Source organism: Rhineura floridana, chromosome 14 (genome assembly GCF_030035675.1).
Source record: "Rhineura floridana isolate rRhiFlo1 chromosome 14, rRhiFlo1.hap2, whole genome shotgun sequence".
NCBI lineage: Eukaryota > Metazoa > Chordata > Lepidosauria > Squamata > Rhineuridae > Rhineura > Rhineura floridana.
The window spans coordinates 1,778,821-1,803,714 of NC_084493.1; the positions used below are offsets into that span (position 1 = coordinate 1,778,821).

The following is a 24,894-nucleotide window of genomic DNA, read 5'->3' on the forward strand; positions in this document are numbered from 1 at the left end:
TAAGTTTCATGGATTTCACTGGGGCACCTTGCACTAACTCTAACTCTGAAAGGTTTTCTGTTAGTCCTGTTGAAGCAAGCACAACAAAGAGTTGTGTGGCACATTAAAAAAAACCCAGCACATTTGAGGCATAAATTTAGTGGGCCACAAGCAGGGATGGGGGAGAGAATTTTGTACAGTTTTTATATGAAACTACCTAATTCATACTTCCAAAACCAATAAGCAAATCAAAATGCAGGTGCCCTTTGAAATCTGCACATCCACATTTTGTATTCACCAACCATAACAAAAAGTGTGCAAAAAGCATATAAGAGGTAAGCTTGCACAAAAAAAGTGTATATTAGCGAAAACAACATATAAAATGCAGTATATTATGCAAAAATGGGGTAAAATGAACTTAAGATGGGGGGGAATGAGGGAAACAGAAAATGTCAGATTTGTCCCTTCCTATCAAGAGCCCACTTTGTCAGTTGCACAAAGCAGACCCCCAAGTGTGCAGGCTGCTCATATGCACTCAATGGACAATCAGAAGAAGAAATGCATTGTTTAGAAAGTGACACGCCAAGGCTACAGCGGCAAGTGTGGCAGTTACAACAGTTGGCAGAAAACAAATGAATAATACAGAATCTAATCAGCATGGGAGGGTGTGACTGTGAGCCTATCCGGTCTAGCAGCTGCTGGTGATGAATAAGCATATCATGATCAATAGTGTAAATTAACATCTCAAGAGGTGTTTTCTGTCATGAGAAGCCACTCCCAGGATTAGCTGAGACTAGAGATAGGAGAGAAATTCAATTAAGTTTGCATTTAAAGGTGCACTTTCTGAAACAATATGCAAACTGAAACACAGCCACCCTTCGAAACTCGCACTTCTCTGAATTTCACAATGTAGTTCTCCAGCCCAGTAACATGACCAAAAAGGCACGGGGGGGGGGGGTGAAGTGGCCATAAAAATGCATACGTTCATGATAACAACACACAAGATGCATTATATTCTGGGAAATTGCTTGCAAAAATGTGTGTATCAGTCAAAACTGCATGAGAAAATACATTTATTAGGAGAAATTCACACTAAAATGTGACAAATGTTCATGAGGACGAACAAAACGGCACCCCTCCCCATTTCACATGAAGAAGCTGACCGGACTGGCAGGTGAATCTTATTGTTTTAATATAGTTTAATGTCTGTTTTTGCCACCCTGGGTTCCTACAGGGAGGAAGGGTGGGATATAAATTTAAATTAAATAATAATAATGATTATAAATTCCAACACTGGTGATGGGACAGCATCCTCCGTTGCACCCAAGGACAGCAGAGAGGCTGGGGTGGGGCAGGTAGCAAAAACAGTCTGTCCTCTACCTGGGGGTTGGCCTGGGAGTTTAGGAGGAACCGCCAGAGGGCTGCCACCTCTGCCCTCGGCCACAGTTACCTCACCGTGCCTAGTGCTAGGGCCAGCTCTGCCTCCCCTACTGCTGTGCTAGTCGCTACCTCCAAGCCTCCCCTGTGACTGAAGTTTGTCCCTCTGTAAGGAAGGCAGCAGCAGAGGGGCTGCAAGGAGGAACACAGAGACCACCGCTGCTTCAATGCCACCTGAGCAAGGTAGATGGAAGAAAGAACAACAAGGAATGCCCAGGCTGGTATTCATTCTCGTTGCATGAGAACTGTCTTACCAAGATCCCTCACTTACTTTGGGAACTTGATTAGTGTGGAGCAGTCGAGGCAACTTCAAACTCAGCTCGGTGTGCATGGTCACGAGTTCGGCTGGGTGGAGACTTCTGCTCTTCCCAGAACTTTGCGGCCCGTGAGACAGACTTGGGTTAAGCCTCCATCATTCTGCGCCTCAGTTCAGACTTGTCCTTCCGTACCCCTCAAAGCACCTTCCTTCAGCATTTGCTGCAGAGACCTGGAGATGTTTTTTAAGGAGAAAGAAAACACACACACACACACACAAGTGTCAGCACAGTTGCTATAGGAATGAAAATGATCCAGAGATGGGCCTCAGCCGCCAGGCAACTCTGCAAGCAAGGAAGTCTTCGAAGGCAACTCTGCTGGCCTCAACGACACCCACAGCGTTGCCAGACAACTCCACACAAGAGGCTGCCAAGTTAGGGTTGGCAGCCCAAAAGAGGTTGGCGCCCCAGGCAGCAAATTCAAGTGGCACCACTCCGGCGACTTAATGAGGAGGACAATCTACCAAGAAGCTATCCTACTCAGGCTGCATTGTAATGGGCAACAAGAGGGAGGTTCAGCTGTGCACGGCTGCAAGAGCACTTGCAAGATTTTCTGAGCTCCCTGTTTTGACCCCAAGCAAAGAAGGCGGCTTCTTCTGCAGCACAGAGTCAGAGAGCTGAGCTCCACGCACTTCTAGTCTGAAGGTGTGGCTTTACACAGAAGAAGAGATATAACAATGCATGCCTTGCATGGGTGGAAACAGTTGTCGGGTTGCTGTTTTTAAGGAGAGGGTTCAAACACAGCTCAACTTTCCTGCCCCAAGGCCCATACACACCCACAACCACCACCACACAAAATCCTACAATGGACCCAAGAGGCTGAACAGAATCCACATCCACTCCAAAGAGACCACCTCATCCCTCCCTATCAGCATCCACCAAGTCCACTCTTTTCTTAATGCCACCCACAGCCCATTTTGGCTGCCACAGCCCATGCAGCTTTCAGAAGAATTGCAAGATCTTTCCATCTGAGCCCAGAAATCATTTTTCTATTGTTTTGAATCTTGAGTGAGTTGCAATAGGCTGTATTTTATATTCACTTGTTGAATTATTGTTACCTGCTGAACCAAAACGGAAGCGGAAAACAAATAAACAAAATACAAAACAGCCTCTGCAAAGTGTAGATGCTTCCCATCCCCTCCTTAGGCTTAGGATTTTTAGAGAGGAGCCTACAAAACAGGGTGACACACACACACAATTTGCCCATTCAGAATGAGGGCAAGATGCACCATCCTTGCTCTGCTCTGGCTTTGTGACATTGTCACGTAGCCAAATGTAATGTAATTGCATTTCCAACATGGTGGCTGGGATCTTCTCCGGGTGAAGCTCATTTTTAAAGAAGAAAAGGACACCCAAGCCTCGTGTTCGGTGGTCTGCCAAGAATAAGCAGTAAAAAGCAGGTGAAACAAGAAAGAGGGAGGGGAAGAGTCATGAAAGCTTTTGCCCCACAAGGCCTTCTTTTGCCTCCCCGAAATCTCTGCAAGTGAAAACCCAACAACCCTGAATTCTTGGAGTGGGTGAGCTGCAATTTGCAAAGAAATACCAGTTAGTTTTTCTCGCACTCTTTTTCCCCCTGCTGCTGCCTGGCAAGCTATTCCAATATGTCTGCTTGTTCTTCCTTGCATACGTGGCCAAAGCCGACCATGGATGTTGCTGAGCCTCCGCAGTCCACATTGAATTCAGCCCAAGCAATGAAAAGCTCCTTGCAGAACTGGACTTTTTAAAAAGGGAGGTGTTGATTCACCACAAAAAGAATTCACAAGCTGTAGGAGAAACTGCGCAACTTGGCTGTACCTTTTCTCAGCCTGCAATTATCCTTTGCCTCTTTTATGTTCTTAACCTAGTTCCCTCATCTTCTTGTCCTTCTTTCTCATTTATCCTAATTGCAGAGCTTACAGCCTTTGGTTGGCCACTGTGAGAACAGGAAGCTAGGCTAGATGGACCATTGGCCTGATCGTTATGTTCGACATCTGTTCTTATAACAGCAGTCAATAAATAATTGCCTCTGAGGCTGGAGCCTGGGCAACCTCTGGCCATGGCAGTTTAGCATCTCTGTAGCCCAGCTCAGTCCCACCACAGCCACATAAGGTAGGCCAGCATGAATACTTATTGATTTATTTTTTTCCATTTATGAATCACTTCCTATTAAACACCTCAAAGCAATTTAACAATAAAAATGTCAATCAATAAAAACATACGCACACTCATTTCGTATGTAAAAACAATCACTGGTCTATTACAGATACAGAAATGGGATAAACAGTCTCCACTTAAATGGCTTGTTGGAAAAGGAAGGTCTTTAACAGGTACTGAAAAGACAAGAGAGATGGCACCTGTCTGACATGTTAACAAGAGGGAGTCCCAAAGGGTAGGTGCCACCACACTAAAGGCCCCGTTCCAAGAACATATGAGACATGATCCTAGCGAGATGGAATCTGCTGGTATATAAGGGCTACGATGATCCCCATTTGAAGACGGGAGACTGCAGCAGAACAACTCACCTTTGTTGCAGCTGTCATTCTAAGGGTTTTTTCCTACTGCAGAAGCAGCCAGCACACTGCCCACCCCCAAACTAGGCAAGTAATTTGCCCCATAATATACTCTTAGCAGGGCTGGTTTTTGTGTGACAGTACTCACCAGCATGGAGTCCCTGCACCTCTGTTTGGCTGCCTATGCCAGCCATTTTGTGCTGGTGCCCACGACTGGCGCCTGCATTTTCTTACTGAAAAAGCACTGACTAGTAGTATAAGGTTCTAAAGATTTGAAAGGAACCAATATTCATTTTCTGTTTCTTTTTATCCTTTCTCCTTTATTTCTTTTTTAGAACCTGCCTAGCTCCTTATTAAATCCCATATGCTCAACTGCCCAAAAAACTTATTTCACGCTGCACAAAATGTGTCTAGCTGCAGGTGAGAATAAACCTTCCTTTGTTTCATGGTCAAAGAGAGGCATGGAGTGAAGCCACGGCCAATCCCTACCATCTCCAGCTCTGTCCAAATCTTGCTCTCAGGGCCCCTTCCCCTTTATTTGCAGGCCCTGCTGCCCAACACAGCCACATACCTTTCCTGTTGGATTTGGCAAGTGATCCTTGCAGGGCACGTCGCTCCCATTCAACTGGGGACTCCCCTTGCTGCCTTCGTGCTTATCTCAGCATGCCAGCATACGCCCACACCCTTGCATCCAAGTGTGTGTGTGTGTGGTGGGGTTTTCAAAGCATACAGCCACACGTAGAAGCATGTCAGGTCCCCCACAGTGATAAATATTTCTGCCAGATTGTTGAGGACACAGGATCACCGGTCCCTCCTGAGCTTTGCCTGCCTGCCGTCCTCCCAGGGACCAAGCAAGTGCTCAGGCATCCATCCCCCTGGCACCTGCAGGAAGACGCAACATTCTGGGCAAATACTGGAGCCGTTAATGAGTAACTCTTTACGACTTCCCCAATGTGGCACCAAGGAGCAGAGAAGATTGCTCAGCCGAAGAAAGTGGGGCCAAACCACACCAGACACTGATTCTCAAAGGCAGCCTTCTGCAGTCTGGTGCCCTGTGGATGTTTTGGACTATGACTGAAGCTTCCAACGTCATATGGCCATGCTGGCTGGAGGTGATGGGGGAAGTAGTCCAAAGCATCTGGAGGGCACCAGGTTGGGGAAGGCTGCCCAGAAAGCCACGCCAAGCAAAGCAAAACCAGCAGCCAACTCACCCAACTCCCAATTGTGCCAAAGAGGCGGGCTCAGGATAATATTTTAGTGGTCTGCTGGTTGGAATGGGGAGAAAAAATCAATTCTGTCTGCATTTAAAGGTGAACCTTAAATTCCCACTTTCCAAAAGAAGTCTGTGAAGCAAAACACAGCCATCCTTTGACATTTGCACCTCTCCGAATTTTGCAGGCAACGTATACAAAGACAGATGTACTTGGGTAAAGTCTGCATAAAAATGCATATATTACTGAAACAAAATATACAGAAATGAACATTACATCAGGGGAAATTGTTTTGAACATGTGTATATTATGCAAAATTGCATACAAAAATGTATGCTAGCACTAAAATGCTGACTTTTTCATGAGGACGTTTTTTAAAAAATCACGAACTGGTGTGGAACTGAATTTAAGATTGGGAAAATGAGAAACGGCAACAAACCAAAACTGACAGATTTGTTCATCTGTACCTGGAGGCAGGGCTGTGGAGTCGGTACGCCAAATCTTCGACTCCGACTCTGACTCCTCTATTTTTCTACTGTCTGACTCCGACTCCACCCAAAATTGCTTCCAACTCCACAGCCCTGGAAAGGGCTGTAAATGTCTTTTTAAATTGGAAGCTCTCATAGGAGCATTTTTATCGCTACCTGAATATGCGCTGATCTTGGCATCACAGCATTTGTCTTCATCTGGGTCCTGTGTCATACACTGACACACAAAATGTTTTCCATCTTGAGTTATGGTGAAATGCTCAACTACAGCTGACTTCATGGGAAGCTTCTCTGACATTTTGAATTTATATTTTTAAAAAATTGTCAATCAAAATTTATTTTGAAGCCGGCGTCGGTACATTTCTACCGACTCCGACTCCACCCAAAATTGCTTCCGACTCCGACTCCACGACTCCGACTCCACAGTCCTGCCTGGAGGGAGGGGATTAAACTCAGCAGCACCTTTAGCAGGTTGCCTGGTATAAAAGCTCTGTTCCTGAACACCTCACTACCACACCCTGGACAGTTGGACCAGCCTCTTTCCTGGTTGCATTCTTTCCTCTCTGCCCTTCCTCTCTCTTCCTGCACAATGAGGCTTTTGTAGCGCTCAACAGTTGAATTCTTTAACAGGACTTCCTCCAAGCAGCTGCTGGAAAGGGGCATCCCAGGATGCCTCACACTGACCCAATAGGACAAAGTGCTTTGGCCTGTTCTGTGAAGTCCCGTCCAGCTGTTGCTTAAAGCAGAACGTGACAGAGGATTTAAGTGAGAGCTTATTTGCAGAGGTGGATTTGCACAACAGTACCAAGAATCATAAAGAAATAATTTGACTTGGTGGAGCTGGGTGTGTGTGACCACAATTGGCCTCTCCTTGCTGTCTTTCAGGCAGGCCTCAAAAATGTTTTTTTTCCCCTCAGATTGTTTTTAATTGAGGAGGCAGAGCAACAGTTTTTGTTCTTTTTGGACTGTTTTGGTCTGTAGGTTGGGTGTTTTGCTCCTCCTCCTGATATGGATTACTACTTTTTGCTCCACCATCATACTTGAGCCTAGACCAGTCCATGCAAGAGGTTCACTTTCTGGACATTTCTGGCCAACAACATTATTCGACGTCTAAGCACCACCTTATATAGGAAAGCCACTGGTGACTCTTACATGTTCAGATTTCAGATTTCACCCAGACTGCAAAACCCAGTGCCTACAGCTGAGCCCTGCAATACAACGGCATCTGTTCAGACTTGTCAGACAGGGACTCCCACCTTGGGGGGGGGGGGAAACAGGCACTCCACAGGCTACAATATCCACCCAATGAAGCGAAGAAGCAGATTAAGCAGGCCAGATTGGTACCCAGGAACAATCAACTACAGGACAGGCCCCCACTTGGCTGGGGCTGATGGGAGCTGTAGTCCAAAACATTTGGAGGGCACCAGGCAGGGGAAGGCTGCTTTACAGAGACAATATGAATAAACATAAATTTAATAACAATAGATTTAATCTTAATAAATAATCATCATAATCTTTCATCATCAGCTTGCGTTGCTTGGAAGAGGGAGAACTTCAGCCAAGTCTCACAACAAAGCCAAACACAGTTTTCATAATTCATGTTTTCAAAATTCAGATTATTTAGTAGTCTTCCATCTCAGGGGAGATTGTTCAGCAGATGGAGGAGCCAGGAAAACAAAAGGCCAAGATGTAAGTCGCTCGGCCAGAGCTTGGAAAAGTTACTTTTTTGAACTACAACGCCCATCAGCCCAATCCAGTGGCCATGCTGGCTGGGGCTGATGGGAGTTGTAGTTCAAAAAAGTAACTTTTCCAAGCTCTGCATCTGCCCCACAAATAGTTTGTTCTTTCCTGGATGTACTAAGCTGAATAGAATCGAAGGATCCTGGTTGCATCAGAGCTTTCTAACCGTCAAGAGCGAGAGATTGCAAAACCTTTGAAATATTCCTTTGCTAGGTTGACCTGAACCGATTTTCCCACTCGTTTGCTAACACCCCAACAAACCGGCCAGAGTTACTCAACAACTTATCAGAATAGTCAAAAATGGCTCACAGCAGGGTAGAGCTGGAAAACTTGCTGCTGCAAGTCTTATCAAATACTACGTCTGCTGCCGTAAAAACACCGGGGTCTCTTGTAGGGAAAAAGGAATGTTGTGTTTCTCAGAGGCCCTGAAAGAGAACTATTTGACACTAGCCTTCTTCATAGAGCTATATGAGGGGGGGGGAGAGAGACTGCAGCCGTAGGATGGCTTTGCCCCCCAAGCACTTTCCACGATTCTGGAGAAAGGACATGGCCCAGGGACCCGCATCTGCTTTGCATGCAGAAGGCCTCAGGTTCAATCCCAGCATCTCCAGGGAAGGCTGGTGAGCTGCTGCCAGTTAGTGTAGCCAACATTCCACTGGATGGACCAAGGGTCTGATTTGGTGTATGGCAGCTTTGCATGTTCCTATGACCCTTGGCCATTTTGGAAAAGGGCCGTAGCTTTCATGGCGAAGCATCTGCCTTGCTTGCAGAAGGTCCCGGGTTCAAGCCCCAGTGGCATCTCCAGGTGGGGCTGGGAGCAGCTCCTGCCTGAAACCCAGACAGCCGCTGCCAGTCAGTGCTGACTGTACTGAGCTGGATGGACCAACGGTCTGACTCAGCATCTGGCAGCTCAAAGGAGCTGAAGAACTGGGCGGCAGCCAGCAGGTGGGCCCTGCAGCCAGGATCCCACCCTGGATGTCCCATTGGCTTGTGTGAAGGGCAACAGCTTCCCAAGGTGAAGCCTGGCTCCTGTGGTGGGGATGTCACTGGAGAGCAGGGGCTGGGGAACTGGTGGCCTCCAGATGTTGCTGGCCTAGAGCTCTTGCCCTCCCTGACCATTGACCCTGCTGGCCGGGCCAATGGGAGCTGGAGTCCGACAGCATCTGGAGAGCACAGGGCTGGCCACTCCTGCTGTAGAGCCTGACTGTTCACCAAAGGAACTGGCCCGAGGATGGTCAGGTGTCCCCCTTGACAGGGGACAGGCCTCTTGTACTTGATTAGACTTGTCCAAATCCAGAACCCAAAGAAGGGGGGGGCTTGAAGCTGCCCATCAACAGCTAGCAGCACCCCAGGCCACCAGCTGGTGACGGTCTTCTTCCCGCACTTCATGGTGAGATGTATTTGATTTCTATTTAAATTATAGTTATTGTTGCTACATTCTCAGCTATAGATATAAATTAATACATGCACATTTTGTGCAGGTCTGCCCCCCTCTTTTTTAATGATGTATAGGGGGCTACCCTAACTGGAGCTGATGTTCACAGTCTTCCCTCACCCTTGGGCGTCTGCTCATTTAAAAGCTGACATAGGAGCAGAAATTCACCTGGTGCAGCTTCTCCTAGCAACAGGATACAGAAATGTGAGAGGAAACTTCATCTGTTTAATTTCTCCCTCTTATGTTGCTGGGGGGGGGGGTCCCTAAAGTGACATCTTCAGATAGAGCTGGAATGCTTTTTTCTGAGAGTCCTCCAAGCCCAATTTGTCTTGATGGCAGCCAGAGCGGGAATTCCCTGGAATCCAGGTTTTTAGAAGAGTTTTTATCTTTGGCAAAAGCCCAAATTGCACTTCCAAGGGAGACGTCTTGTGCTTTCCACAGCCCTTCTTGATTCGTATCAGAATGATCTTGTATATTTCAAATGCCCCCAGCAAATCCGTTTTCAAAAGGAAGGGACGGGCAATGAATGCCTCTCCGCCTCCTCTGAGGAATTAAGGAGCAACCCTGGAAGCCGCAGAGGCACCCTCCTCCTTCAGGACGCTGTAGGGACTGGCACAACAGGTCTGAGCAAGTGGAATTTTACTTACGGAGGCCACAAAAAGGCGGCTCAGTATTTATTTTTTAACCTCTTTGCAAGTTGCAAAACAAGAACAGCATAAAATTAGAAAGTCACGAAAACAAGGCAGACGTCCAATTAAAGAACAGCAGCCTGAAACTTTTTTCAACTTTTGCTCCTGTTTGGCTGCCAAGGTCACACTGCCTATTAAAGTGCCAAAGGAATGAGGAACTGCATTATTCTCATGCCAGAAACAGAACACCTGAAGCTGCAACCCTGAGCCTACTTTCTGGGCATCCAGGGGCTGGCTCACACATGCACACCTGGGAGACCAGGATTCAAATCCCCGCTCGGCCATGAAGCTTGCTGGGAGACCTTGGGCCAGTCACAGTCTCTCAGCCTAACCTACCTCACAGGGTTGTTGTGAGGGTACAATGGAGGAGGAGAACCATGTACACCACACCTTGAGGTCCTTGGGAGGAAAGATGGGACATAAATGGAATAATATAATATAATATAAATAAAATGCATGTTCGTCACTTGCGGACTGCAGCAAAATCAAGCAACAATGTGATTTAGGAGAATCACCCTTCACAAACCAACCGCTACAGAAAACGTCTTCAGACTCAGGGGTGTTCAGTGGAGTCAGTTCACACATTCAGGGCAGGGTAATCATCAAGGGGTGGCACGCATGTGTGAACTTGCCCCGACTTCCAAGGAAAATGGCTTGCATCAGGCTGCAAGTGTTTTGTGAGACTTTGATGCAGCCTTCCCCACCTGGCACCCCGTGGATGATTGTAGCCCAAATCATCCACAGGGTACCAGCGGTTGGGGAAGGCATTGGCCCTCTGTCTTTCCCCCTGTCTCTTCTTCTCTGGCCTGCATCTTCTCATCTGCTGTTGACCTCCTTTCTCTCCTAAACCCCACAGCCTGCCACAAATCTTTTTTGTTTACCCTCCTCTTCTTCTTGATGATTTATACAGAACCATCGACATGCCTGGCCTTTGACAAAGTATGAGAGGAAAGGTCTCTGCTCCCAAGGGGCTTGCAATCTCAGATTTGACTTGGGGGGGAGAGGGGCAGGGGGTCTCGGGGGAGGTCTTAGACCCCTTACTTTTTCAGGAGCAGGGTCCCAACAGGGTCCCTATGTCTCCAGCATCCTACAAGCCAATCACTCCTGGGAAAAGGCCAGAGTCCGGCCTAGTCCTGCTAGCCTTCCCCCCCCCTCCAGTAGAAGGGCACATCCTGATCACATGGTCCCCCATTGGCAACCATTTGCCAACAGCTGGGGGAAACCCTCCCCGGACTGCAATTGGGGATGGGCGGATCTGTCCATTTCGGCTTCTCTCTTTCCAGTCCCCACACACCCATTTTAAATATTTATTTAATTTGTTTTCTACTTGTGATTTCATTAAGATAGGAAGAAAAAGACATCCATGTCTGCTCACATTAACAAAACATTTAAACATCCAAATACGTCCATTTAGTTGACACACAGGGATCAATATATGGCGTCCAAATATGTGTCCAGACCAAGTTTAGAGAAGGTACAATCAAATATAGCATTTAACAGGGTACCCAACCATTTGCAGTCTTGAGTTCTCTACATTTCCACATCAGTTTGCAATTTTAAAAAAAGTCCTCATGAAAATTCACCAGCAAATTTCTCCAAATACACACACACATAAATATATGCAATTTCCCCCAAAATACATGGTTTTGCAAAGTAATTTCCCCAACATAATGCAATTTAAAGGTTATTTTTACTAATATATGGATTTTTATGGACCTCTTGCTCCAGTACATGCATTTTTCTGTACATTACTTGGCCAGAGAACTGTATTGCAAAATTCGGAAAAGTGCAAATTTCAGAGGTTGGCTGTGGTTCCGTTATTGCATTTTGGGAAGTGCAAATTGTGTAGGTTCACTTTTAAATGAGAGATGGATCAAATTTGTCCCTTGTTCCTAAGTGCAGCTCCCATCAGTCTCGGCCAACAGTCAGGGATGATGGGAGTTAGTCCAAAGATATCTGGTGGGAATGACTTTAACTGACCCTAGTCTGCCTTATGGCTCTTCCTGTTACAATAGGAATTGTGGGGTCACAAATGTGGGGGGGAGCAGAAACCATTTAGAGACTGAGGAGATGCAGAAGTGGACAGATGCCTTCCACCTATGGACTGAAGCAAGATTTACTCTAACATGCAGCTGGACACATTCCATGCAGCATCAAAAAAAATTGTGGAGTGTGAAAGTTTTTGTGCAGTTGATCATATGGGGTTTGACAAAGAGCTATGTAGTTTCTAAAAAAAGAAATAGATAAGAAAATATTAAAAGATATAGAAAATGAAGATAAATACTGGTTCCTTTCAAATCTTCATAACCTTATACTTCCAGTCTGTGCTTTTTCAGTAAAAAAAAACCCAGGAGCCAGTACTCATATCTGATAAAAGTACTGTGCGTGCCAGCACAAATGGCTAGCATAGACAGCAAAAGAAGGAGGCTAGGACTGGGGAGGGCAGCTGTGAGAGAACCAGAAAAGGTCCTCAAATGCAAAGATGTATCACTGAACAGCAAAGTCAGGACCACTCAGACCATGGTATTCCCGATCTCGATGTATGGATGTGAAAGTTGGACAATGAAAAAGGCAGAGAAGAGAAAAATCAACTCATTGGAAATGTGGTGTCGGAGGAGAGCTTTGTGCATGCCATGGACTGCGAAGAAGACAAATAATTGGATGTTAGAACAAATTAAACCAGAACTATCACTAGAAGCTAAAATGATGAAACTGAGGTTATCATACTTTGGACACATAATGAGAAGATATAATTCACTAGAAAAGACAATAATGCTGGAAAAAACAGAAAGGAGTAGAAAAAGAGGAAGGCCAAACAAGAGATGGATTGATTCCATAAAGGAAGCCACAGACCTGAACTTACAAGATCTAAACAGGGTGGTTCACGACAGATGCTGTTGAGGTCACTGATTCATAGGGACGCCAAAAGAGCTGCAGGTACTCCATAATGGTGAGTACTATCACCATAAAAGCCCTGCCAAGAGTATATCATGGGACAATAAGGACAGTGCACCAGCTGCTTGCGCGGTACGGAAAAAAGCTTAGGATAAACCCTGGATTGAAACAGGACTTTCAGCAGGTGCAACACATGACCATAGCTGGGGAGAGCCAGCCCCTGGTGTTTTGCCCTTGCCCCCCCAAATCTCCTGGCCCTTTCCCTCCCTTTTTCTAAACTGGCCACACCACAACATGCAACCCTGGTCGGACCCCAGCCTCTTATTTACCGCCTGAATTTCCCCAGAATCAGCAGCAGGACGTGCAACGTGGCATCCTGGACCCGTGCTGCTCTGGGTCCTTTTAAGTACCTCCGCAATGCCACCAGTGCTACATATGAAGATGAGGATGTAGAAAATCGGCAACTGCAGAGTGCCCGTCTTCACCACTGCAGCTCTCACAGACCCACTGCTGTAACTGGGGCTCTAAGTAGACTCCTACCAAACCCCACAAGCCTGGGATCAGGAGGAAAAAGCATGCACTGAGGTTAGGAGGCTGAATTCTTTCAGGTGCACCTGAGAAATTAAACAGCCCTGGGCTGCTGGCTCCTTACCTCTGCCAGCCGAGCTCTGTTCAAAGCATGGAGAGGAGAGAAGCTGCTGTTCCTTCTCTGGCTTACAGCTCCAGAGCTGCTCTTGTGGGATGGAGAGGAAGGTCAGTCCCACCTCTCAAGCTAGCCAAAGGAGGGTTGCTTTTCTTGGAAGCAGATGGCCCATCTCTGCAGGCTGGAGGGGGTGGACTGTGGCAAAACCCTGTGGGGCAGCATCAGCCAAACCAGAGTTTCATGACAGAAGCCACTCCTTTTTTCTTCTTGTGTTTGCAATTAAAGGGACTATATAAGTGTGCTGGGTCTTCCCCCCCCCCCAAATGCTCCTTCAGTTAAACAGTCCCTGGGCCAAGTGAGCCAAAAGGTTGCAGAGGGACGACACACGTTCAGGGAGGTAAACAACTGGAAGCAAGTATTTCCAGTTCAGAGCTGAAAACCAGCCGGTTTTGCTTCACAAAAGTGGGGAAATGTGAAGGCTTATTATGCTCAGCTGGAAAAGCAGAAAGGGTGCAACATATTTTATTTTTTAAAATCAAAAAGTGTTTGGACCAAAAGTATTTTGAATGCCAAAAAGTATTTCAGGGATTCCCACTCACCACCACCACCAAGGGAAACTAGGGCTTCAACCCAAATCATGTCTACTTAGAAGTAAGTTCTACTGAATTGAATGGGGCTGACTCCCAGGTAAGTGGGGTCAGGGTGGCAGCTTAACCCTTTACATCAGGGGTGGTCCGCCTCAGGCCTAGGGGCTGGATGCGGCCCTCAAGATCTCTTCATCTGGCCCTCGGGGCTGTTCCCAGAAGGGAGCGAGTCCCCTAATAAATACGGTGGGAACAGCCCCTTTTAAATAAATAAATAAATAATGGATAGGGGGAACCTGCACGAAAATATTACAGTGTGTGTGGGGTCCCTGCCTAGGATACTCCATACGATTCCTGCTCTGACCTGGTTTTCCATTCCTCACCTCCACCCCCAACACTCAGTCAGCATTCTGTAGCCACTGAGAATGGCCAGTCCCCAATTCAGGTGCTTTTCAGATTTTTCTCCTTTCTTAAGAGTCCACCCCCCCCCCACATTTTTCTATTACTGCAAGGTTTGGGGCTACGCTGACTGTGCTTATTACTTCCCTCTTGTGTAGGGACAGGGGAGAAATTTGATTCAATGCTCATTTAAAGGTGAATTATAACTGATTCACACTTTCCGAAACAATTCATGAACTGAAACGCACCCATCCTTCAAAAGTCACACTTCCCTGAATTTTGCAATGCAGGACTCGAGCCAAGTAATGTGTACAAAAATGCATATACTAGATTAAAGTGTGCATAAAATGTATGTGTTGAGAAAAGAGCATACAAACATACTTTGAAGAAAATGTGTATGTCAGGGCAAATTCACACTGAAGTGCTGCCAAATGTTCAGGAGGACTGTTTTACAAATCAGAAACGAATGTTGAGAACTAAACTGAAGATTTGGAAAAAAATCAACCTGAAACTGAGGGATTAGTCCATCCCTATTCTGTGTGTGTGGATGGTTGTCATTCTGAGTACATTGGGACTAGAACACAGAGTTCACACGTCAGTACATCTTACCTTATCTTATCTAGTTATTATACACATAGAAACCAATAACCAGGCTGAAACATTTTAACAGTCTTCCATGAGCAACAGTGACAAGTCTGTTAATATTTTGTGTAGCCAAGAGACTTATAATTCGGCTGCAGGTTCTCCACTTGATGGTCAGAGTGTAGCCCTAACTACTCAGCTCACAAGCCCTTTAGCCGGTAGTCCTGAAAAGGTGAGGCCACTAAGAGCATGTGCGTGCATGCCTTGCTTGTTCCACCCTCTGCTTGTTCAATGGGAGGGGTGAAGGGGGTTCCTAGGCATGTCCAGCCAAATGTTGTCAGTATCCCAGCTGGCCCACAAGAGAGATCTCTTCTGAGGAAAAGCCTCTCCCCCCAACTGAATACCTGGAGAAAGCCTGAAGAGCCCGTGTCAGGGGTGCCTTACCTGCCCCCAAAGAACCCTTCCAGCCCCACCCTGAGTCCTGCCTTGACCTCCAGTTCTCCCCTGTCATCCCTGGGGCGCTCCAGAGTCAAGGCTGCAGCTGACCCAATGGGAAGCTCAGAATCACTGGAGGGGTGTCCACTTGGCTGCCAGATAGGCTTTTTCATTACTAGGGAGGAAAGGTCTACTCCAAGGAGGGAGAAGACCCAGTTGGGGGCCAGTTTGGAGCTGGTTGGGGACTGCCTAAGCCTCTCGTTCTGGCTGCCTGTTGAGCTCGTGAGTCTCCAGTTCCTGCTCTGACCCCTCCGTAAGCCAGGACTGTGCCTTACCAGGGTTATAGATCACGAGGAGGAGGCTCTCAAGCAGAGCCTGGAAAAGTCCCTTTTTTGAGCTACAACTCCCATCAGCTCAATCCAGTGGCCATGCTGGCTGGGGCTGATGGGAGTTGTACTTCAAAAAAGTAACTTTTCTAAGCTCTGCTCTCAAGGGTGTTCAGCTGAACATGCTGAGATTGCCTGCAGAGTGCCAGTATTTTGCAGGAGGGCTTCAGGCACAGACCACAAGTTTAGGCTTGCAAAATTAGCATGGATGAAAAGCACTCTGGTACTTTAGCACAACAAATCCACTTAAAAAAAAAAAAGGACTTTTTGCAGTTAGAAAAGTGACGGGGGCATGCCCTGAAGACGTGAAAGATTCGTTAACACCACGCGAGCAAATCAAGTCGAATGCTCACTGTTGTATAACCTCTCCCCAAATGAATGCTCAATAAAGACCAGACATAACCTAACCACTGTGGAAAGTTTGAGCAAGCAAATCAGGATGAATGCTCAATAAACAGGGCATCTGGAGAAGGCAATTCAGACCACACCGCACGACATGGAGGTGCACACCCTATGCACATTTTGCACCCTCACATGTTCAGTTTGGGGGATACTCAAAAGTCTGACCCAGCAGGCCATCAAAACACAATGCCTCAAGTAATATTGAGACGCTCCAGCTGGAAGTAAGAGCATAAGATACTTTTGCAAATGTGATGCCATTACATTGGCACTCAACAGGGATATGAGCTGGCTTCTGGGGGGAGGGGAGCTGTCTTTTAAGAGGGGTTAATGACTTTGCACCTATGCAAATTGAATCACACTTGCTGGGAATTTGGAGGCATGTGGGGGTTGATTGCACCTTTAGGGGGAACTGCACTACCTCTGTCAAGCTGCAGCTTATTATACCCCCCCATTATAACTCCAAATTATGCATAAGGAAAATTCAAATTCTGTGATCTGCAAAAAGAAATATAGGCTAGCAAACAGCCCTGCTTATCTTGCAATCATGTTTTTCCTGGTGGGATAGAATAAGGAATTCTGGACTGTACTAAAATACAACAACCCAATGCTCTGTGTATGCTCAAGGCAAGGGAGTTAAGGAGCTGCTAACCCATATTCAGTGATTTTGAGTTGGGAGCGGCTGTCCAGAGTGACCTCTGTAAGGCCCCCAAGAAACTCAAACCTTTTCCACCCATTGCACTTGCTTGGCCCAATAAATGGGAAGCCAAATCAATCATTTACCCAGAGCCCAAGCCTCATGATCCCCAGCTGAGTTCATTGCATCTCACTAGCCCAGACTCAGCTGCACCAGACAATGCCAGCCCGGACCAATCCTGCTCCATAATACGTGGGCTCAGAACATGTTCTCCAGTCTGAACAGCCAAGGCAGCACAAGGAGATCTGCACAGGATGTTTAGTTTATTACATTTCTTTAGTGCTTCTTTTTAAAAAAAGATTCACGGTGTCTCACAGCAGATTAAAATATACAAAAAAAGGCGGAGATGTGTCAGTGTAAATCAGGGGTTGCCAAAGTGCTGCCCTTCAGATATTGATGAAATCCAGCCCCAGACAGCATAGCCAATGATCAGTTATGGTGTTGTAATCCAACAACACCTGATGGCACCATGTTGGCTAACCCTGATGTAAGCAATATCATGACCACAACCACCCCAGCAGGCCAGGAGTAATCTGCTAGAAAAAGACTTCTAAGCAACCATACAATACCATCAAATGCCTGTGAGGAGAGGAATGTCTTGACCTGGTGATGAAAAGATGGCCAAGTCACCGCCAGGTGGGTCTCACTGGGGAGGACATTTCATAGGCGGGGAGTCACTACTAAAAAGGCCTTCTTTTGCCACCCTTCTCTGAACCTCCCTCCAAGGGGCTGCCCGGAGGAGGGTCTCAGATGTTGACATTTTAGAAGGCTAAAATGCTCCACCAGTTTTGGGTGGAGCTTGAAAAAGACAAGGAAAAGTATCAGAAAACCCATTGCAGAATACTTCTCTGTGCCATTGCAGTTGTAGGTTCTAAAACTTCAGGGCAGAGGCTGCAGCATGCAACTCCAGTTCACAGATCTGCATTGATTTCTCAGTCTACACTCAGCTTGACAACATGTGTGAACAGATCCCATGCAACACATGCCACTGAACTACTGTGGGGGGTATGACAGGTGCATCTCTGGTGCCATACCTAAGCAGTAGCATAGTGGCAAATTCAGAAGTGCAGAGTCCTTTCATGATAGTCACAGCCACACACACACACACACATTTTTTTTTCTTTTGCTGCGGGATTGAGAATTAGATCCTTGTTAATCCTTTCTCCCACAACTTTGCTGGTCATGGACCGAAATAAATTTATTTATTCATTCATTCATTTCTCCCACAACAACAGACATCCCTAGGAGCCAATAAGCATGAGAAGGGACAGTGTTAGCTACTGAAAAGAGTCTTCTAAGTGGCTGATTCACCTCCTTTCACTCTGATTGGCTCCAATCTGCAGGAAAGGTCAAGGAAGCACATTAGAAGACTCTTCTCAGTGGCTAACATACTCCCCTTTCATGCTGATTGGCTCATAAGATGCTGGAGACATAGGGACTGTGCTGGGACCTTGCTCCCAAAAAAGTAAGGGGTCTCAGACACACACACCCTGAGACCTTGGATGACTACACCACTGTACGTAAGTCACTGGTTCTACACAGAAGAAAGAGTCCATTCCTTTCCTGCCCCATCAGAGAGTGAGGTTTGTCCCATACGTGAGATGGATAAATCAGAGCCAAATTAGACCTAATGATAAACACCTCCTTGCATTTAACATGCACTTTAAAAAAAATAAAAAGGAAACTGCAGCTTCTTGGGAAGGGTGTTAATTATTAAGATCATAGCAGGTGGAGAGGCAGAAACTTCACCCCTTCCCTTCTCTGAAGCTATTTGCTTTGGGAGGAATTCCAATTGGTGAGTTTGGCCCTCAGGGTGAGGAGGGAGGGAGAGAGGTCAGGAGGCGAACACATGGAGAGTAACGGCCAGGGGCATTTCTTCCTGCCGGGATCTATTCCTACGCTTAGCAAATCTCCTCTGCGTCCTATTGCCAGGACCCTCCATTGCAATGTGAGATCCTCTATTAAATTATACCACCTTTCTATTAACATTCCCAGAGCATTGTCAAGAGGGCATCTGCGCGCAGGACATCCTTATCTGGTGAATTGGGCCCACCTGTCGCCGCCATCTCCAGCTCTTTGCTTCCCAGCATTGGAACAGAGTCACTGCCAAACTCCCCCCAGGTGGCGCTGTTGCACTGCACACGCCTTCTCTGTGGGAAGCCAAAGGGAGTTTGGAGTGGAAACCGGCTGCTTCCCACTGCAGGGCCTTTTCTGACCTCCCCTGCTTTAAACGCTGGCCTGGCTCCTCAAGGTTAGCAACTGACCATTCCTTACTTTTTCCTGGGGTGGTGACAATCTAAAGGAACCTCCTTTACCCAAGAAGGGCATATGCACCATGCAGCGCGCAACAGCTCCGAGTCTGACCACATGCATTTCTGCCACGGGCCCCACACAGACAGCAGGCAGGAGTGGCACTGTTCCAAAGCGCAGGGCACACAAGACACAGCCGCCACCATTGATAATTTGCAGAGGGCCCAGAAAATCCTCTTAGCACCCCATAGCTCTAGAGTAAGCACCAGGAGCCACAGTTTGCAAGTCAGCCTCAATTTTCCAAGGCTTTTAATTTAATTTAATTTAGTTTTAAAACCTGCTGTAATTGTTTTCAGATTTTTTATTTTTTGTATTTTTCATTGTATGTTATTGGATTTTATTGTATATATCTGTTTGCTTTCTTGTTCACCGCCCAGAGAGCTATGCTAGTCGGGCGGTATAGAAATTTAATAAATTTGCATCTATATATCTATATCCCCCCACACACACACAGAGGCAAATTTTATGCAAATGTACGTCATGAGAGTGTGCCCCAAACCTTGCTAAGCACCTAGCAACGGCCCTGTTTGCAAACCAGCTGATGGATCATGGGTTCAAATTCTACACTCCAACTAAGCAGTGTGGGTGCCTTTTTTGCACACCTTTTATCCTGTAATTTCTCCCTCATCTGAAAAGCAGGGCTGCAGGGTCCAGGGTTAGTATACTTCAACGAAGCAGGGAAATTTCATGGGGCAAGGCAGGGCAGCAAGGGAGGCTTTTTGTCCAGACGTGCATTAGTGTCTTCATGAGCCAGGCTGGGCTTCACCTACCCCCTCCACCGGACTCCTGAGAGAGGTCTGTGGCAATGCTCCGACCGCCCCACCTCCCACATGTGCCTTGTGCCAAGTTACCTTCCATCCTCCAGAGTGGCCCCTCACCAGCCCCCTTCTCTTGGGCAGAAGGCTGGCCTGTTCTGGCTGCCTAGAGACATCTGCTTTGTTGACCCGGCTGTCTGTTACCCTTCTGCTTTGAGCTGCTGCATGATGGGCTGGTTGGCTAGCTGCTAAGACAAGGGCGGCCTGCTCCTGCCCAGTCAGCAGTTCGATTCAGCTTCCAAAAAAAGGCACGCCAACACTCCGGATGCAGAGCGACCCTTAAATAGCTTTCCCCCTCCCCAAGTTCTCCCTCTTGTCCTTCTAGCCAGGGTGATGGTATCTGCAGAGGCATTTTGTTTTGTACTAGTCAGAGGCCAGGCACTGGGGTGGGGCAGCTTGCTGAAGGCAGCAGCACCCCCTTCCCCAGCACCTGGACCGCCCCTGAAGCAAGGGACCCTGAAGTGCTTTTTTTTGCAGAATTTCAAGTTCACTCTTCCTGTTTTTATGCTGAATTGTTTCCCCTTCCTCTCTTGGTTATTAATGTACAGAACTGATTTTAATCAGTCGGGCTGCTTTCCCTGGGCACTCTGAACTGTGAGCCGCTGTCAGGAAGAAAAAAGCAGGGTATAAATGTTTAAATGAACAAATAGCAACAAGAAGCCAGGAATGGGAGGCCAGCCCTTGCGTCGAGCCACATTGCTTGGGACATTACGAAATCCAAAAATTCCAAATGTTAGTCCTGCTATCCTCCATACCCTATGAAATCTTTTGATATCCTGATGAGTTTATTCTTCTTCTTCTTCTTGCAGTGAGCTTCCTGATATTGCCTTGTGCACTGCTTTGGACACACTCTCTTGTGGGAAGGCTGCATGATGATGAAATGATGACAATGAAGAGTGGCCCAAGGTGGTTCCTGGGGGCCGTGGAAACAGTGCCTGCCCTGCCCGTCCTGGGTCTGCATTTTGTGGGTGCCTTTCCCTGGAATGCTGCAGCGAAAATACAGAGGGCTGAGCATCCCCCACAACTAAAAAAAAGGCATACAGAAAACCTACCTTGGCTGAGAGTAATAGTTGAGGTCGGGAGGAAGAGATCCTAATAACATCAGGCAGAAAGAAGCCACAGGAGTGCCACCTGGGATGGATGATTCTGTCAGCTTCTGTTTCTCTCCATTCCTCATTTTTCTAATCTTTAGTTTGTGTCGTTTCTGCATCAGTTCGTGATTTAAAAAAAAAATTGCCAGCATTTTAGTGTGCATTTCTCCTGATATACATATTGCTGTATGCAGTTTTCCCCAATAAAGCATTTTTGTTGTGTCATTTTCACTAATGTATTCATTGTTATTTATTTCATCTGTTAGTTGCCTCAAACCCTACAGACTCCAGGTGACTTACAGCAGATTTTTTATGCTCATTCCCCCCCCACCCGCCCCAATATAGGCATTTTTGTACACATTCTTTTGGTGGGAAAACTGCATCGCATAATTCAGAGAAGTGTGAATATCAAAGGATCACTGTGTGTGTCAATTTGCATATTTTTTGGGAAGTGCAAATTAGGTAGGTTCTCATTAAAGTGTAGACTGAATTTAATCTTGCCCCCATTCCTTGTAGCAGATTCTCTTCATGTTAGTGGAACTTGTTGGAAGAGCTTATTGGTGGATTGTGCCCTGGGACCTTAAGAGTGGCGCACACACACACACCCTCTCCAACCAAACAGCCAACGAGACAAATGCACAGAGTTCCGCAGCAGTGGGAGGACAAGCACATCTGCTTGGTATTTTGCATGACATCAAGGTTTTGTGCACAAGGGAGACAGATACCCAGCATTAATATTTAATTTGCTCTAAGCCGCTCATCTCTTGATTAAGTGCCCAGTAGCTGCCGATGCAGAAGTCCCTTGGCAACAGCATGGAGCCAAAGGGGGCAGATTAACACGCTTGCCTGGCGGTTTGACTGGGACACGCAAGGGCAGCCTTCGGGAAAGAGGAGCAGAATATTCACACAAGAGGAGGGGTGAGCAAGCCAAGCACATGGCTCATCTTTCAGCCAAATTGTCACATCAGAAGAAACCTACCCACCCAGAAATCTCCCGCCCACCCATTTCCTCTTCCCTTCATGATCCCTAGATGGGCCACTGGCCTGATCCAGCAGGCTCTTCATACATTGTGTTAGACTTACCGAATGTCAGCTGGAGGGCTGGTGGCATTTCAGCTCCTGACTGCACAGCCCTCTTGATTGCCTTCAGACGGGCTGTAGGCTCTGGCTTGGGCTGGTGCAAGATGTGCTGACCACGCCCATGTCCAGCTCGCTTGCACACTGGGATAGATGTGCAGAGAGGCTGAGCAACAGTTGCATCCCAGTGTCCTGCAAAGGGCTGCCTTTCCCTTGGCTGGCTGGCCTCTGGGTCTGCTCATTCAGCTAGTTCTGCCCCTTTGGCATTTGGAAAAGGGCAGCAGTCTTACCAGCTCCTGACATTTAGGCTCAGCAAGCCTGTTCAAGCAGTTTGTCTCCGATGGGCCCCCAAGCCTTAACATAAAAAGTATATTGTTTATGCTTGTAGTTTTCAAAAGAAAAGTCAGCCAGAACAATCACGTGTGGACAGTTCCCCGCCAAGCGGAAGCTGCCGCTCTCGGCCTCAGAACCATCCTCTCTTTTGGAATGACATCACTCCCTCCTCTGGCCCGACCCCATCATTACACAGAGTGAGGCAATTGCCCCAGGCAGCAGACTCTGGAGAGGAACATTGCCCTCTACTGGACAACAGAGGTGTGGGTGCCACACAACCCTATCCTGCACCCCCTAAACTAGCTTACTGCCCTCTGGCGTCATGGAGAATGCCACCCTGGCGTCAGGGTAGAAGTAACATTCAACTGCCAGTCTAGTCGACTCCTGTATGTGGAATTGCACACCGGGGGGGGGGGGACAGGTGGTGTCTTGCCCCCAGCAGCCAAATGAGGGAATGTACCCGTCTGTTTTGCTTGTGCACACTGATGGTGCTGTATTTTAAATGATTATTATCGAAAGATGTATTTCACACATTCAGCTTCAGTCTGTCTGTGGAGCTGTTTTAAAGGAGCGGAGCAGAGCGAGTGGGAAGGAAAGGTCACTTTCCAAACTGGTTTTGTCAGCTTCAAAGGGCCTGGAAAATTACTGGTTTTATCAATCTGTTCTCACAAAAAGCAGCTCACTGAAGTTCTTGGATCAGGGATGTTGTGAAGCTAAAAGATGCAATAAAATAATATCAAAAATGAACTCAGCTCTGCCAACTGGAAGCCAGCAGCACTCCTGTGGGTCTTTAATCGTATTCACGGTCTGGGGACAATATAAATTTTGAACACCAAATAAATAAATAAAGCCTGTGCTGCACTGAAGCTGGCTGGGGCACTCTGGGATCTCAGCTAGCAAAGTCTCCTATGCCAAGGATTCTTCAATAGGTTCCATTGTTGGGGAACCCTAATGCAGCAACCCAGACACATCCAGCTGTAACTTGATAGGGCTGGTAAGTGCTTGGTTCTCACACGGACCCAAGGAAATCTGCAAGCCACTTGATAGAAAGTTCTGTAGCAAGGAGAGCCAGGGCCATCATGGGCTGCCCATTAGGTACCGGGCCAAGTTCAAGGTTCTGGTTTTGGTATACAAAGCTCTATGCAGCTTGGGAGCAGGATACCTGAAAGGTCATCTTACCCCTTATATACCCAATCAATCACTTGTGCTGTGCAGGTGAGGGCCTCCTGCAGATACCATCTTATCAGGAGATCTGTTCCGCACAACATAGGAAATGGACCTTTAGTGTGGCGGCACCTCCCCTGTGGAACTTCCTCCCCTTAAATATTAGGCAGGCGCCATCTCTTGTTATCTTTTTGGAGCCTGCTGAAGACCTTCCTCTTTCAAAAAGCCTTTTAAGTGGAGACCTTAACCCAGTCTGCGTCTGTGTTGGAATTGCTTGTTAATATGTTTTAAAAGACATTTTATTTTAATATGTTTTAAAGTCTTTTAAGATGTTTCGAAGTGCTTTTTGTGTTTTTATTTGCTGCCCTGGGCTCCTTCTGGGAAGAAGGGCAGGATATACATTTAATAAATAAATAAGAGGGAATGCTCCAAGGGACTGGACTCGCTCTCTTTCAAAAGCTCAGCAGGCCACCGGGACAGAGAGTAGGCAACTCCCCCAAGTGCCTTGGGACTCATTCCTCTATCGGATGCGGTTAGCTTTCATTTGGTTACGGTTGTTTTTAGAAGTTTTAATTGTATTAGTATTAATATGTTTGCTGTCCTGGGCTCCTTTGGAGAAAAGGCAGGATATAAATTTAATGAGTCACCATCTTCACTGAGTTAAGAGACAGAGCGTGTGGGTCAAAAGGAGGGTTCAGCAAACCCGACTCCCCAAATCCTTCTCTACTTCAGTTATTATTATTTATTATTTATTTATTATTTGATTTATATCCCGCCCTTCCTCCCAGCAGGAGCCCAGGGCGGCAAACAAGGCACTAAAAACACTTTAAAACATCATAAAAACAAATCTTAACATACATCAAGACAAAGTGTTAAAAACATTTTAAAAACTTTTAAAAAAGGGCTAAAAACATTATTAAAAAACATATTAAGCAATTCTGACACAGACACAGACAGTTATCAGGACCACTTCAATGGGACTACCAAATACTTGCAGGGAAATGAAGCCCCCTTTAAAATAACCATTCCAACCACTTTGTAATATGACTTTGTGGTAGCACGGAGAAATCTTAACTGTACCAAACGTTTAAGGAGTTTACATAAAATAAAATAAATTAAAAATACCAGTAAAATCAGCTATTAAAAATCATTAGCTTACAATTTTTTAAATATAAAGCCAGCAGTTTAAAAATATACATTATAAAATAAAATTATTACATGTTAACATACATGTCAAATGTACCTGTCTTGGCAGGCTTGCTTAAACAAAACACGTTTTAAGCAGGCACCAAATACACTACC

The 24,894-nt window shown here is 46.5% G+C and overlaps 1 protein-coding gene across 8 annotated transcripts in view; it reads right to left on the reverse strand.

Annotated features, from left to right (window-relative positions):
- Window positions 1-22,708, reverse strand: part of PAQR5 (progestin and adipoQ receptor family member 5) — a 35,804-nt gene extending 13,096 nt beyond the window's left edge. For 2 of the 8 annotated variants that reach the window (XM_061595387.1, XM_061595379.1), the window contains exon 1: window positions 1,688-2,344. In XM_061595387.1, the coding sequence (XP_061451371.1) occupies window positions 1,688-1,747 (60 nt within the window). In that variant the 5' untranslated portion in view covers window positions 1,748-2,344. Of the gene's footprint in view, window positions 1-1,687; window positions 2,345-3,273; window positions 3,382-4,790; window positions 4,840-6,074; window positions 6,218-13,329; window positions 13,615-20,979; window positions 21,286-22,101 lie in introns of those variants that run through there. The other 6 variants (XM_061595380.1, XM_061595381.1, XM_061595382.1 and 3 more) reach the window with 6 other exon arrangements.
- Window positions 22,709-24,894: the final 2,186 nt, after the last annotated feature.